Source organism: Pleurodeles waltl, chromosome 5 (assembly GCF_031143425.1).
Source record: "Pleurodeles waltl isolate 20211129_DDA chromosome 5, aPleWal1.hap1.20221129, whole genome shotgun sequence".
NCBI classification, from domain to species: domain Eukaryota; kingdom Metazoa; phylum Chordata; class Amphibia; order Caudata; family Salamandridae; genus Pleurodeles; species Pleurodeles waltl.
In genome coordinates, this window is record NC_090444.1 from 963,934,842 (window position 1) to 963,951,203 (window position 16,362).

A 16,362-nucleotide genomic window follows, 5' to 3' on the forward strand; every position below is an offset into this window, starting at 1 on the left:
TCCCAGTAAATCTGTGCATTTTCTGGAAACTAGACACCTACGGGAATCCAGGATGGGGTGACACGCATGACTATCATTAGGTTGTGCTACCCAGAATCGCTTGTGAACCTCAAACTTCGACTATAACAGACATGTTTCTCACATTTCTGTGATGGAAAGTTCTGGAATCTGCAGGGAGCCACAAACTTCCTTATACCTAGCATTCCCCTAAGTCTTCTGATAAAAATTGTACCTCACTTGTGTGGCTGGGTGTAGTGCCTGCGACAGAACAAATCAAACCAAGGTCAATGAGGGTCCCTTTGCGAGGATTCCCACTGTTGTTAGTTGAGTCGATCCTGTCGCAGGCACTAGGTCCCGCCACACAAGTACGGCAGCATTTTTATTGGGAGAAGTGGGGAAACTCTAGGTGGTAGGAATTTTGTGAATCCCTTCTGAATCTGGAAGAATATGGAACATAAATTAAAGGAACATGTGATTTTAGTCAAATTATGAGGCTTACAGGGAATTGTCGGTAAGAAAACTTAATGGGATCCATGAGAGGCACACCACCCTGTTCTCCCCTGAGTGTCTACTTTTCATAAATGCATGGGTTTGGTAGGTTTTTGTGGGTGGCCGCCGAACCCAGTCCCAAAAACTGCAACTACCCTTTTTGTTGATGTTGCCACATTGCGTTTGGACCCCACAGATTTGCAGGCACTAGTCTCACCATCGCTATTGAGGTATTGTTTTTATCGGGAGATATGTGGGAACTCTGTGGTGCAGGACGTTTGAGGCTCCCAGGAGATTCCAGTACTAAGAGGGATCCACGTGAACCACCCTGTAGTCCTTCTGGTGTCTAGGTTACGAAAATATTTAAAGTTGGTAGATTTTCCCTAGAGACAATGTACACTCTGGCAGAGAAAGTCAGAGAAGACAAATATTACAGCACAGCCATCTGTTCCTCAAATACACACACATACTGGTTGTATTTGGCACCAGGGTGAGTGAAAGATAAAAAAATCAAAATGTTGTTAACAAGAGATCTCCCAAAAATTAAATACACTGTTAATAATTGAAAGTTTAAAAAAAACCAGAACCAATGACTCACAGCTTGTAAAGCCACAACAAGGTATCAAACGCTTTACAGACCATTCACACACAGAAAGCCATTCACACCGCCAGTCCTGAGGCTAGCACATTACAACACTCACATCAACAGACAGCGCAATTCAAGGGCCCATCACTTTCATATGTCCACAAGACTGACACAGCAATCACACCAGCTTACAGCTGACAGAGTGTGTGGACTGGTATTTGGTTGGCAATGTGTGTGTAGGAACCAGCAGCAGCCAAATGGCAGCTCACACACACCACTAGCCAAGAGCCAGTCCACACCGCCAGCTTAGCGCTACACATGCACACCGCCAGCCAAGTTCCGTCCACCCACGCTGCCAGCCATGCACCAGTCCATGTACACTGCCAGTCAAGTGCCAGTCCACACACACTACCAGCCAGGTGCCAGTCCACACACACCGCCAGCCAGGCGCCAGTCCACTCACAGCACCATCACATTTTTGTTTTAAACAAAAATAAAAAAAACACAAACCAATTTGAAGGAGATGAAAAACCAACTATGAATACAAACAACAGGTCTAACTAAATACTTAAAACTACTGCTAACCTTGAAACTCAGCAAAAAAATATAAAACAATACAGATCAGTCAGTTCACTTTCACGCTCACGGTTGCTTCCAATACTTCAGTTGCATGTGGTACAATTTAAAACATGCAAGAACACGTAGCCCAGTGTTAGAAGGACACTCGGGCAGTACTTATGACTCTCCTTCTGCATGCCTTTGGACACAGACTCTACATCTACTACAGGGAAAGTTTTTTTTGGGGGGTGTGTGGGAAGAGTGTAATCAGGAAAGTGGCGATCTTTCAGTCTAGCCACATCCTCCACCACCCCACCTCTAGGAACACGTGCCTGCTCCACTGCAACAAGGCTGCCTATCAGAGGCTGCTGAAACTAAGCAAAAGTCATGTTTGAATCTGTAGAACAATCCTTGAGTACACTAAAATCATTGAAGGTTGCTAAATAAAACAAATGGAATACCAACTTCTTATACCAAATGTATGACTTACGAGCAGCAGTGTAGGGCTCCAACCTCTGATCTACTCTATCTATACTACTCATGTGCTTACTGTAGTCTAAAATGTACACAGGTTTAAGCATTTCAGCATCTGACTCCAAACAATCACAGATGAAGTACTTACGTCATGAATGGCTGTGGGCATGTGGACATCTTGCATGTCTGAAAATTTCACAGCTAGAAGTTCATCACTATCCAAGGTACTGCACTGTCCCCTCTGAAGATTTTTACATACAAGCTCTTTCGGGTAACCTTATACTTAGGTTGGATTGTTCCATAAGCAACAGTGTCCACTTTAAAGAATTCCTTGAACATTTGCCTGCCTCGCCAGTGTAGATGTTATTTATGTATAAATGGTGACCTTTGTTAAAAAGTCCTCTTCCAAGTTCCCACACAGTTTCCTCACTGACTCCAAAAGTGAACGGACAACTGGGGGAGGGGGGGCTAGTAGAGCAATTATTTCCAGTGTACACTCTCAAACTATAGACATATCCAATACTACTCTCAGACTGCATATATATCTTAATTCCATATTGTGCCCTCTTCCTAGGAATGTACTGCCTAAAAACCAACAGCCCTTGAAAAGGACCAAAGCCCCGCCCACAGCCATTTCATTTCCTGGGACATACCTCTCTAAAACACAATCTACAAAATGACCAAGGACAGGCTGAATCTTCAAGAGATGGTCACAATTAGGGTGATCCCGTGGCAATGCTGAAGCATTATCAACAAAATGCAGCATCCAAAGCAGAAGCAAATACTGATCACAACTCTGGGTTGCAGGAAATATAACAGTTGCCATCAAGGGGCTTGTAGACCAATATGAAGACAGAGATGGCTTTCTTATCAAGCCCACCAAAAAAGTTAAACTCAGGAACTCCTTCAACTCACCCCGATTTGAGGGAGTACACCAGGTAGCTCTAGAGTGGGGCTTAAGTCTGGCACTGCTGTCCCACAAATACTTTTCAGCATACAAGTTAGTTTGGTTGACAATCTCATCCAAAAATAACTCATCCATAGATGACTAAAAGAAATTTATAGGCTAAATGTTTTTAGTATTGACTCTATACCATGTGACACCACTAAAGGTGGCAACTTAGGCTGCACCATGTTTGAGACCACCCAGAGTTCAGTACTTCCAATTGGAAGCCTTTGAGCCCCAGACTGCAATCCAGATTCCTCTTACTGCACTATTGGCATATCAGTGTCCACCTCTAAAAGTGGCAATTCCTCTGCACTGAGAGTGGCTTCATCATCAGGTGATTCCTCTTCGACAGAAAATTCACTGCCAGGATCTTGGACTTTCTCCTCTGCCTTAGATACAGAGTCAGTCTCAGAACTATGGTCAGAGAAAGATTCGAAGCGCAATCCAGCAACCTGCTGAGAGGTAATCTTATGGCTAGCTATAATCCTTAATAATAAAAGTAACACAACAAATAAGTCAAGAATAACCAACACTGTGTAAAATAAGTAATAAAGTGTGGCTTTATCAAACAGAAAGTAAAACTACTGAAACATAGTATCAGGAAGAAAAAGACAATCAACACAAAGCACACAAAGACCTATATACTCAAAAACACAATACCACTCGCTTGCCAGAGACGGCAAGACTGGGGATCAACTCTACCTACTCTGCACAGACACAGCAAGCACCAAAGAAGTTCCACTTGAAAGGGAAAAAATATTACACATATCATAAGGAATTAAAGAATATGTACAAGTCAATATGTTACTTTGAAAGACAATCACACAAAAAACTAAAGATTCAAACAGTACAGTTGTCAAAAAGAAATTATACAAACAGGGCACACTAGATACAAAGATTACAAAATCAGTTGCTTACCAACCACAACTACACAAACTTCAGATTTGCCAAAGCTGCACCCACAAACAGGATTTACCAACAAGATAAAGGCAACAATTGACTCTACACAAATAAAAATGGCAACAAAATATCAGTCAAAAGATACTGATATTTCCGCAAAAGGAGGTGTGACAAAGGCAAAAAAAGACAACACTGTGGAAGTAAACCTTACGCCAGAAGTAGATCCCCCACCACATATATAACCTTATTCCCAGGTGACGTAAGTGTAACCACCCACCCTGAGGCCCTTCCACTTAAAAAAGACCATAAGCCAAAACAATATTCCCCCAAGGGGAGCAACCTTTACCTAAGAAGTTGCTCCCACTCCAAACATAATCCCTAGTGTCCAGGGTGCTTCAGAGACGACATGAAAAAAAATATGCCTGCCCCTCAAAGAAGTTGCTCCCCTTCATAAAATTATTCCTTGGGGGCTAGTGGGCTTCTGCACCCTTTCCCCATCAAAGGGCACATCTACCTAAAATCAGTCGATCTGCCCTCTTGGGTGGAAGGGGCAGAATACAAAAAAAAAATGATCCCCAAAGAGAGCGACTCTTGCCCACAGGGGTCTCTCCCCACAATGTCAGGGGGCAGATCGGCCCAAAAAAAGGGCCAAACTAGCCCCAAGAGGTAGAGGGTGTAAAACACAGAAACAGAATATTGCCCCCCAGGAAAGCAACCCTTTACCAATATGTCTCTCCCTGCAATTTAATTGCATAAAATCCCTGGCGCCCAGTGGTGAGGGTGGGGAAGGGGGTTTAGATCAGCCAAAAAAAGGCCCAACTAACCCCTGGGGGGCAGAAACACAGATAAAATATTTTGCTCCCCAGGGTAGCGACTCTTGCCAAAGGGATCATTCCCTGCAATTGCTAAATGGAATCCTTGGCAGCTAATAGGTTTTGACCCCCACTGGGGGGGTGCAGATCAGCTGAAAAAAACAACCAAACTAATTTCGGGGTGGACAAAACACAGATAACGTATGAACCAAGGGGGGCAACTCTTGCCTAAGCGGTCGCTCCCCCACACAACAGATAAAAAAATCCCTAGTGGTCAAGGGTTTTGCGTTCCTGTTCCACGATTATGACCCCATCTGCGATCATGGAGCAGGAATCCAATCCAAACAGGCACTGGGGAAAGGAAAAACTCTTTCCTTCACCGTGTCTGTTTTCTACAGAAAGCAACCTCCCCCCTTACCTTAACTTATGGAGGTCCTCTCTCCCAACGTGCTGGAAGCAAATGGCTTCCCTCTTGTCTCCAGCAGAATTTGCTAACGTCGGCATGCCGTAAACGCACCGTCGTCTGATCGCTGGGTTGGGTTCGGGGGTGGAGGGGAGCAGAAGAGGCACTTCTGCTGCCATCCCCAAGCGACTTTGCAGGATCCGTGGGGGGAGCACCAGCGCTCCCAACATGGCGAGGTGCAAGGATGGCTTGGAGCTGTTCTGAACCCATGCTTGCCGTGGCCGGGGAGGCTCCAATCCATCCTCCGCAAAGAATGGGTTAAAGAGTGCGCATGTATCAGACATTAGTATTAAAGATGTAACATTTTTCTGCCAGAAAAGTTCTGTTCAATACAAATACTACAGTAGATTATTGGCTGGTGGAAATGAACTCTCTAGGTTGATACAAATATGTGATGTGCTACAGATATATGTTCTAATAACCTCAGAGGAGGGCTCAATAGTATTTTCATTTGTTGCTCAGTAACCCAAGGTCGACTATAGATATAGCAGGAAGTTTCAACTAATGTCCATCATTACATTTGGATAGAATAACCATTTTATCTTCCTTTGGGTTTAGAAGATTGTCTGTTTCGTTTACTTCTAGTCTGCAAATAAGATCACTAACTGATGGACGAACAATTTGAAGGCACAAAGCAAAGTCAGTAGTCTTTGGTTCATCAATTGCTTCATTGCTCTCAAGAACAAATTCTTTGATGGCAGAATGGTTTCTGCCATTACCCAATAAATATGTTTCATTGTTTTGATGCTATCTCCATTGGGTGACTACTAAGGAATGGCAATTACAAAACTATTTTATATTATTAGGGACATCAAACATAGACAGTCATAGTGTGCCTAACAGAGCACCATTTAAAAGAAAATATTTGTTGAAAAAATATTCATACGGCAACTGTTAAAATTGCGTACAGGAGCTGGATGTTATAGTTTCAAGAAGTGACATGAACTTAAGATTGGATGAACTTATGTTTAGCCTTAGAACTGAAGATAGATATAATACACATTTCAGTACAGTGAAAACACATTTTGAAAAGATACCCTAAAAAGGAAAATATCAAGAGGCTGAGGGTTGCAATGAGGATAAAAGAAGATTTACCCTTTTGAGGTTTCGTTTGGTTCATCTAAAGGTACGAGACAGTCTGACTTCTAGTGGTCTACTGGTACACTTCTTAAAGAAAGTGTTGGACCTTTCATAGACCATGCACTGTTACCATTAGGTTGGCACTTCTGCTGTTTTGGAATAGGCTTTACCATCCACCATTTTTCCTAGTTCTGGTTATTTATTTTTCTGTAGTCTTGTATAGTGTTGTATGTCGCCTCACATACATTTTTAAGAGCACTATGTGGTGTGAAGAGGTCTGTACTACATTTGGACCTCTCAGTTTTACAGATTACCCAGGAGGTGATTGTATAGCTTAAAGATGGTTCATATGGCCCCTGAGAGGAGGAAAGGTTAAAAAAAATCCCTGTATGGGCCAGACCCAGTTACTCCCACTTGTCAATGAGGCTCTTGGATTGGAAATTGTAGCCTGTCAGTATTTTAGATCCTGGCCTTTATCCCATACAGTCAATGAATTACAAAAAGCTTATTTTAAAAGAATGAATGGTTTCCAGGTCTTCTCTGAACTTGACAGAGTGTTGTCACCATTGTAGGACTAAGTCTAGATTCTTCCACACACAAAAACCTAGTGTTTTGTAGATTTGTCTTCTGTCTCATATTTGTTTACACATGCTTCTGTCTCATGATTGTTTACACTTGTTTACACTTGCTTTCAACCTTAGAGCTCTTGTTGGCGCGGCTGTCCTTATTTGGTCTTTTATTGTTAATTTATAAGGGCACGCATTAGAGGTTCGACTGACCTTTTGACTGCGCTTAGAGTGTTTTCAACCATAAATCCCAAATATGGCGCAATTGCATCTATAACCTCAACAAACAACATCAAATACCTTTTTAGTCAGAAATCTTCACACCCCATGACCCATTTGGCCATGAATAACCACACCTTTATATCAAAGTTAGAAAGTGTATTTCCCTATATTAACAATGCTAATATCACATAAATTGGTCTCAAAACCAACTGATAAACATATAAGAACAACCCTGTTGACCAGATCTTCTAAAGAATCTCAATTTAACTAGCGCATTGATTACTAAGCATTCAAGAGTTACAGTACAAATCAGTGTAAAAAATAACTGTGCAATAGAAATTGCATACATCTAGGTTCAGCTGCTGAGCAACATCAGTTTTCTGTTAATAGCAACCTGTTAAAGTTTCAGGGTGTCCTAACTAACCTTCTGATTAGCATAATATGTTTGGACTTCATGCTAAACAATTTAGTCAAAGCAAATTTGGAAAATATCTAGCTATGGCTCCATCAATTTAGAGGTTGGTACCTAGAAACAAAGAACATATCCTAAAACAAGAACAATAGCATTTTGTTATACCTCTCCTTTTATGGATCAGCAAGCAGTGATTATCTTTGTCAGTTGGATGCCATTTCAGTCAGCATCCGCAATGTGCAGTGAAAGTGAATGGTTCCGAACTGGGGACTCTAAGCTATCCTGAACCATTTAAGAAGCAATATATATAGATACAGCATTCAGCATTAAAGTTTAAGCAATAAAATTAAAGATAGAAATAAATATCCGGAATCGACCCTGACCTCCTTGGATAGTGAGGATGAAGATCCGGGGGTACTTGTGGAGGTAAATGCAGGGATATAGAATGTGGGGATACAGAGATGTCCTCCTAAGGAGTCAAGTTGGGGGGCGAACATTTAAGTCTTTTTTAATGACAGAAGGTGGTCTGGGGGAGGGTGGACATGAAACTGCTGTGATGTTGTTTTCTTTTGTATAATGGAATCAACAGTGTTTGTCTGTCTCCTTCTCTGTGTGCTACCGTACGACGCAGCTGTGTGTTTTTGTTTAAAACATAATTATTATTTTTTTTTTTTTTAAAGATAGAAATAAATCATCAGGAACTCTCCAAACAGAATAGAATAGGCACACTTCTCTCTGTGCAGTCGGGCTAAGTAAGAATCACCTAAAGAACTTCCCACATTGCCATTGGTCAAGGAGTTGTATGTTTAGCATTAGTCCAATAAGGATTAATTCCCAAATCTAAGATATAACCAAATTGTCTTTAACATGTTGATGATCTGCTCTTCTTCTCTTGTTCCCACTGTCAGGCTCGTCAGGTAAAATTTTTGTATCCATCCGTACTCCATTCAGTGCATCCATTGTTAGCTCCCGGGAGCATCGCTGTCTCACGCATCAAACTATACAGTGTAACAATTACTAATACAAGATATTCTAGCAGACAGTTTTCATGAGAAAGTTAAAAACATCAGCTAACGTTTGGTCAACGCAGTGAGAATAATACATGAATTAATTTCTCTAGACACATTCCCGCGATTTTATTAAACAGTGCAGCTTAATATGAGGCTGTGTAGACTAGGGCCAAACCTCGCTAACTAAAGGCCTATAATTAATAAAGCAAATACAAAATGCAAAATCATTAATACAACACACTGCTACAATAACCTAAACATAGGCACTTCAATTATTATTAATAAGTATATAATAAAGACACTTTGTACTTTAATAGTGGCCACTCAAGTGGGCACATTTTCAAAATCGCACATTGTTTTCTAAGTTAGTCAAATTCTATGCAAATTCTTAATCCAAATGACATAACATTTATTAGTAGTAAATCAGCGTTCACACCCTTGAAAGCATATAGTCTATGGGGAAAAGCTTTCGTACATATGGCCCATAGTTTCTACATATAGAATGAGAGCAATTATATATACAAGTCATAGCATAGTGTGGTGCAAGACCGTGGGAACAGTTTCAGACAGTGGATTTGTGCAACACTTCTCATTTGCTTACTGTCGCCTGATTGTGCCTTAGGTCTACCTCCCAACATCTATTCCACACTCTGCCAAATGTGTTCCACAACAAGTATAGGCACCAGCACAACACGTTGCACTGGTTGGCTATGCCACTTCTCCCCCTTGCGTAGTTAGTGACCACAACAATCAGTCAATGACTATAATGAGTCTCTCAAGGGGTCTGATGTGATATCAGAGAAGGACAGGTAGGAATGGAGTAGAGATGGATGGGGGAGTGCTATAATGGGAGGAAGGATAGGAGTCTGAAAAGTAGGTAATTTGGGAGTGAGAGTACTTGCTGGAAAGTCTGGGACAAAGTCCTCTGGAGATTTTTCTCTTTTCTTATGTCTTCTATGTCAGTGTCCTCATCTTCAGACAAGAGAATGCACGGGTCGCAGCTGAGCCTGGCAAAACATGAAATTTATTGTCAGTTGTGCAGCTGTACCTCAACGCTGACCACCCACTTCTTTACATCAAATCATGATTAGGTTTAAGATTAAGAAACTAATCGTCTGAGGTACACAAATAACATTCAGGAGAGGAATGTGTTTGTCATTGTTCCTGTAGTAGGCATTGGTATTTATGCCCGGATATACTAACCTTTCATGCAGTGCAGAGCAACACAGCACAACGCAGCAAGGTAACTTGCTGCATTACGTAGCGTGAAAAGGAGAGAGCAGAATGAGCCATTTCTACTAAAATATGGCACACTTCTGCTCGCTCTCATTCCACTGGCGCACTTCCGGCTGCATGGTGCTAACACAGGCAGCCTTGCACCATGGTGCAAGGGTGCTTGTGTTACCTTCCTGTCCAACAACAATCCATATAGGAATATTCCTCTTTCTATGTGTGCTGCAAAATACAGTACACATGTAAAGTAAAAGGAATGAGGAAAAATAAAGCTATTTCTCTGAGTCACTCCTCTTACTATTTGGGCGTAAAACCAGCTTTACTGCCTTTTGTAAATCTACATTTGTGTCAAAGTACGTGGGTGGATGCATGGGAACGGCCTTGCTTCACCGCTGGAATGCATACTCAATGCAAGGCAACACAATTCAGCACAAGGCGTTGCCTTGCATTTTTCTTTTCTTTTTTTTACAGCAACACAATTCAGCACAAGGCGTTGCCTTGCAATACTTTTTTTTGTTTTTACCAAGCTATGCGAGGAGATGTAAATTAACTCTGGCATGGCTTTGTAAATCTTGACTTGCACAACAACAACACAAAATGTTAGTACATCTGGGCCCAGGCTTTTGGACAGGAAATGTTGGGCAGTTTTGTCCAGAATATGTGTAGTAAAATTTGGACTGAGAAATGCCTCAGGCTAACTAAGCAGTTGCAAGGTTTGCAAATCATTTATGTAACTTTTGTTGAGTTTCAAAACAGTTCACCATAGGACCATGCATATTATCCATGCAAGGCGTGTAAACAATGTTTTTTTTATTACATTTAGCTACAACGCTAAGGAATACTATGAGCGGATCCCAGAGCTGAAGCAAGTGGTGGATCAGATCAGCAGTGGATATTTCTCCCCAAAAGAACCTGATCTTTTCAAGGACATTGTCAATATGCTTATGCACCATGACCGGTAAGAACCACATACATTTCCAATAGAGTATGCACAACCTACTCATATCTTGTCCATCAAATTTTTGATGCAGCCACAGCAAAGTATGTATACTGAACATTAAGTGACTTCCATTAGTCTGCCTTTGGTGCAAATGGTGAATGACATCACTGTATGGATAGCTAGGGATAATATGTATGTTAAGGGACAATTAATCAGATCACATACATTTCTTTTCCATAATGTATGCTAGTTTTTTTAAACGCTTTTTACGGTTATGGGAGTTTGTGTGAATTGTTGTCCTTATTATAGTATTTCTTTGGTCTGTAGATTTGGGACTGGGGCCTACATGGCTTAAGCTTCCATTTTTCACCAGTCCTACTGAGAGCGATGCCTCAGTTCTATAATCAATTCTTTCCTCCACCAAACACCAACCGATTCATGGTCACATGATGAAACAAAATGAGGAGGACTTGGAGGTAAGTTTAGGTCTGTCACATGACCTACCCACCAAAATATAAACTAACGTTCCTGGGTAACCCGAAAAGATCCTTAATTTGATAATCCATATTCACTTAGTACTTTCTACATTGTTATTAACCAAACAAGATTGCAAGGAAACTGTGCAGGAATGAGAATACTCACATGGTTGAGGTGGGGAGAAGATGTACTCCACTATGTTGTCCAAGTAGTGACGTACCCTTCCTGGTTCCAGTTCTTGTGGCACCCTTCCACTGACAGCGTGCAGCAGGAGCTGATTGCATGTCCCAGGCTTTGTATTGCTAACCGCACCCTTGCCTCAGTTTTCAGCCCCCACCACCCTAGGAGATCCTGCTCAGTCAAAATAAAAAAACAGCAAGGCACAGACAGGCAGGTAGAGCCACGAAAGGGAGAAGTGCTCCAGATTCCTCCAGACTGCTATAGTGCACAAGTGCATTACTGAGGACCTCCAGAGGTCGTCACAGAGCAGAGGGTAAGTGGACTCCCACTAGTAGTTAGTAAATAAAACCAAAGGCAACGGTAAGGTGCTGGGACTTCACTCGTTGGCTGGAGTGGAGTGGTTATTTGACACCAAGGTGGTGAAAGAACTCGTTACACTGCTCTGAAATGGAGTTCAACTAAAAGCTGACCTGCTGAGCCCTCCCCTCTTTTCCACTCGCTCAAGTGAATGCCTCTGTGAAGACAGAAATACAGACACTGCCTTAAAAGCATCATGAGACTGAAACAGATTCTGCCTAAAAAAGGTAATAGGTGAAGCTCCTACCTAACTAAAGGGTTGACAACCAGTCTTCTATGCTCTAGAGGCAAAACTTTGGCCAGACCTTCACTGCACTCATTTTTGACATTGGCAGAAGTTTTAACAAGCTGCCATTAACAGTTTGGCCTTTCTCTGAATTACTAAATAGATTTTGAGACGGCTACATGAAGTGGGTGAGTGAGGTGCAATCAACATACTTTTTAGATAACCATAGGTGAGGGTCTTTATATGAGATCACCCTCTACGCCGGTTCTCCAGCATAGAACTCACATCCAAGCTATGGCACCTAAGGCCCCCAAAACGAAAACCATGAAGAACGGGAAGAAGTGACAAGAGGTGATCTCCAAATCAGCATTAAGCTTTTTTGACCCTCTGCAAAAATTAAGAGATTTCGGTGGGAACACTTCAAGCTCTACATCAGGTCATTTGCAGTCACTTCAACCCGCAGACAGGCATGTATCCATCCCAGCCTCAGCCTCAGTCTCAAACTCAAATGCAACTTAGTTTTTCTTGACAAGGGACATTCTGGTTGGTTTCCAAGAGAGGTTGAAGGAAAGATGGCAGGTTGATTCTGCCACTTGGCGCTCCTCCTCCTCAATCTCCATCGATTCTGCCACCACTCACCAACACTGCTGCGGCTTAAGGCACCAGCGGCTTGTAATATGTCTAAGATTACTGACGACTGAACAAACGTTCGTGGTTACTCATCAGAGGTAGAGGACATGAACCTTGCAACTTTGTGGGGGGGAGGGAACGCAAATTCACCTCACTGCTTCGGTCAGCGCATAATCAATCAATAATAATAATAATAATCAATAGCACTAGGGTTTTCCGATTTTCAGGGAGTTGACTCCCTGTAAATCGGAATACCTCAACAGCGGTCTCTCAGACCAGTCGGGGGCACCCAAGACCCATTTTGATATTTGTGCGGGATTGTTTGTTGAGGCAGGCCATCTCACTGAAAGCTTCCCCTGCCTTACCTGTAGTTGTTGACTACATGTCTTTCTTTGTCTGATCAGATCCCTGCAAAACCACAGTGTCTAGACAGTGGAAATTCTGCCAACTGATTGATCCACTAAAGGCAGTTGAGGCACAGTTTTTTGTGCAGGAGGCTGCTAGGCTCAAGATTATAAAAGATGGCCAGTCTGAAATATGCTTCAATGAGCAGGACACTTTGCAGGTTTTAAGTAGTTTGAAGAGGATTACACCGTAGGCACAACTTTTTGCTATCATAGATTATTGATCATCTTTGATCACTATTACTGACTAATTTATTTTTGTACTCAGTTTCTATTTGATTTTGCTGGTGCTGAAAGGTGTATAGGGTGTTCTAGTGGGATGTGATCTTTTGCAGTTTTTTTTTTAGGGGTGGTTGAGTGGTGGTAGTGGGTGGTGCGAGGCGGAGGTGGGCCCTATGGCTGTATGCCCCTCAACAGCTGTTGGGATGGGGGTGATTCCCTTAGCCAAACACTGGGGGGAGGGTTGTGGGTGGGTGGGTGTGGGGCGATTTTGCAGGAGGAGATTGCGTGTAAGTCTAGGAATGTTGCATAGGGGAGCTTGATGTGGAGGAGGGGAAAAAAGTCAGAAGGATCAGCTTTTTCTAGTTAGACAGAGTAGTACTGCTGTGCGTACTGACCAGGAATGGAGGGATCAGGAAGCGGGATTGGGTCTGTCTGAGAAGTGTTTGAGTCTTAGACATGGCTAAGATAAAGTACTTGTGTTGGATTGTATCGGGCCTCGATTCATCCAGTAAGCAACAGCTGGTTCAAGAAGAGATTAAAATGTACAGCCTGCACCTTCTTTTTCTAACAGAGACCCTTCTTGCTTACAAAGATAGACATCTACTTAAGCAACTTGGCTATGATCTGGTTATAAGTACATTACATTCTCTTTCTATACGGGGTGGCTATTATGATAAACCGGAACTTGCAGTATAAGGTGCTGAAAGCTGTTTCAGATTCGAGAAGGAGGTGTGCGGTTGCCCAGATAGTGGTGATTGGCCAGAAACCTGTGGTTTGCGCAATTTCCAGGTCAAACATTGATGAGCCGGAGGTTTTCGACATTCTTTGCTTGGAACCTTTTAGATAGGCCTGGGGAGGTGCTGCTAAAGGGAGAATTTAACTGCGTGATGGATTACTGCATTGATTCTACTAACTTTCCTGCTAATCCTTGCATGATTAAAACACGTGCTTCTATACTCAATTTCGCCAGAATACAAGGGTTAGTGCTCGCCTGGCGGGTGCTTTATCCTACTTTGCCAGGATTTGCATTATATTCTGCCCTGCATTAGCACTATTTGAGGATAGATATGGTCTTTGTTGGTAATCACCTAATACAAGATACAGGCATATAAGTGTCCCCCAAGGTTACATCAGATCAAAAGCCTATCTTGATTACACTGAAGTTGGCTTCACCCAGTAAAGAGTGGCAACAGTTTACCATTCCCCAATACCTTCTCTCAGACCCTAACTACCTCAAGGCTATGTCAAACTCACACTGGTACAGTATCACCTATAGTGGTATGGGATACAATGAAGGCATACATCAGAGCAGTTACGGTACAGTTTATCATTCAGAAGAGTAAGGATTCGCAGGGCAGCGTAGGTGTGATCATACAGCCTATTCGGCAATTGGAAATACTGCATGCTCAAGCGATAAGAACAGCTGGTCCGGGCGAGCAGGTCCTCCAAGCTCAATAATGAAAGAGAGGTCTTTGCCGGCATGAATCCTGAAAGAGAGGGTTGATGGCAGCTACCTTAAAAATCAGGCGCTTCAGTATGAGTACAGTGACCGAGTCGGATGGGTCTTAGCATATCAGATCTCAGAAAGAAGGGCTAAACAGTCAAGCCAATTAAAGGCAGTAAAGGGTTGATGTATATGTAGCCTCAAGCAAGTGTGGATCAGTTCTTACTGTTTTATCAAGAATTATGCTGTCAACCGCAACAACATCGGAAGAGCCTAATGGGAATTAGTGCATGCATTCAGAGTTGCAGATTACTGCGCATGGAGGATTCCCAGGCATCATTCTTACAGGCCGACATTACGGCTGAAGAATTTGCGGCTGCTCCTTCTGCCTTGCCTTGAGGCAAAGCGGCTGGGGAAGGCTCTATTCCATTGGAGTTTTTTTAAGTATTCAAGGATATTATAGTCCAGCTCTTTTCGAATGACTTACAGCAACAAAAAGAACGGGGAAATCCCTGCCACCTGGAAGTTGACTAACATTACAGTATTCCTTAAAAGGGGCAAGCCGACATAAGATAGGGCCTTCTATCTACCAATCTCTTTGATTAATGCAGATGCTAAAATATTTACCGAGATTTTGGCTACCTGGCATGCCCCTCTGCTGGTAGATATTGTTTCATCACAGCAGCGTGGTTTCGTACCTGGCAGGGACAAAACAAGCCATGTTAATAGAGCTATTGCTACTTTTGTTGTGGCTGGGAGATTGGATCTGAAATTAGGTATGGTCCTTTTGGATGCCAAAAAGGCCTTTGATCGGGTAAATTGTGGTTTTATGTGGGCAGCAATAAGGTCCTTTGGGATCTAGGATCGGTTTTGTAAATGAGTTCAGTCTTTGTGTAAGGCCTCTTTTGCCAAACTATTGTGTACCGGGGTATTGTCATCATTGTTTAAGATCCAGAGGGGCACCCGCCAAGGGTGTCCCCTCTCTCCTTTGCTATTTGCTCTGTATCTGGAGCCATAACTTTTATCTTTACAGGTGAATTACCACATTAATACACTCATTTCCAGAACCCGTGAGCTCAAAATCGCTGTGTATGCTGATGATGTGGCAAAATATCCGTCAGACCCAGCTTTGGCTTTATCGCACATTAAAGTAGAGGTGGATAGATTTGGAACATATTCAGGTTATAAGTTAAACACAACCAAAACTCAGGTTGTGTTAAATTATAAACTGTCAACTCCTATGCCTGGAATCGTACCCACGGCTACCTCCTTGGGTACTAATCTAAGTACTCATGTTAATAAAATTATCAACCTAAATCAGAAACCTTTGCTCTCAATGACTGTTGTTGGAATTTGCTGTTTTTGCAGGGTCGTCCCCAATCTTTTTGCCTCCTTCCTCTTTTTTTTCTGACCTGTTCTTGTTGGCTTTAGAACTCGGAGCACTTTACCACTGCAAACCAGAGCTAAAGTGCATATGCTCCATCTGTAAATTGTATTGTTGATTAGTTTCTCCATGACTGGCATATTTGATTTACTAGTAAGTCCCTAGTAGAGTGCACTAAAGGTGCCCCAGACCAGTAAATCAAATGCTACTAGTGGGCCTGCAGCACTGGTTGGGCCACCCACATTAGTAGCCCTGTAATCATGTCTCAGACCTGCCACTCCAGTGGCTGCAGTTTTAAACTGCCAAGTTGACTTGGTAAGTGTACCCACTTGCCAGGCCTAAAC

The 16,362-nt window shown here is 42.4% G+C and overlaps 1 protein-coding gene across 1 annotated transcript in view; it reads left to right on the forward strand.

Annotated features, from left to right (window-relative positions):
• The window catches only part of PYGB (glycogen phosphorylase B), a 635,794-nt gene that overhangs the window by 474,913 nt on the left and 144,519 nt on the right, over positions 1–16,362 (forward strand). Inside the window, exon 18 of the mRNA XM_069235083.1 lies at positions 10,578–10,712. Within this exon, the coding sequence (XP_069091184.1) occupies positions 10,578–10,712 (135 nt within the window). The remainder of the gene's footprint in view (positions 1–10,577; positions 10,713–16,362) is intronic.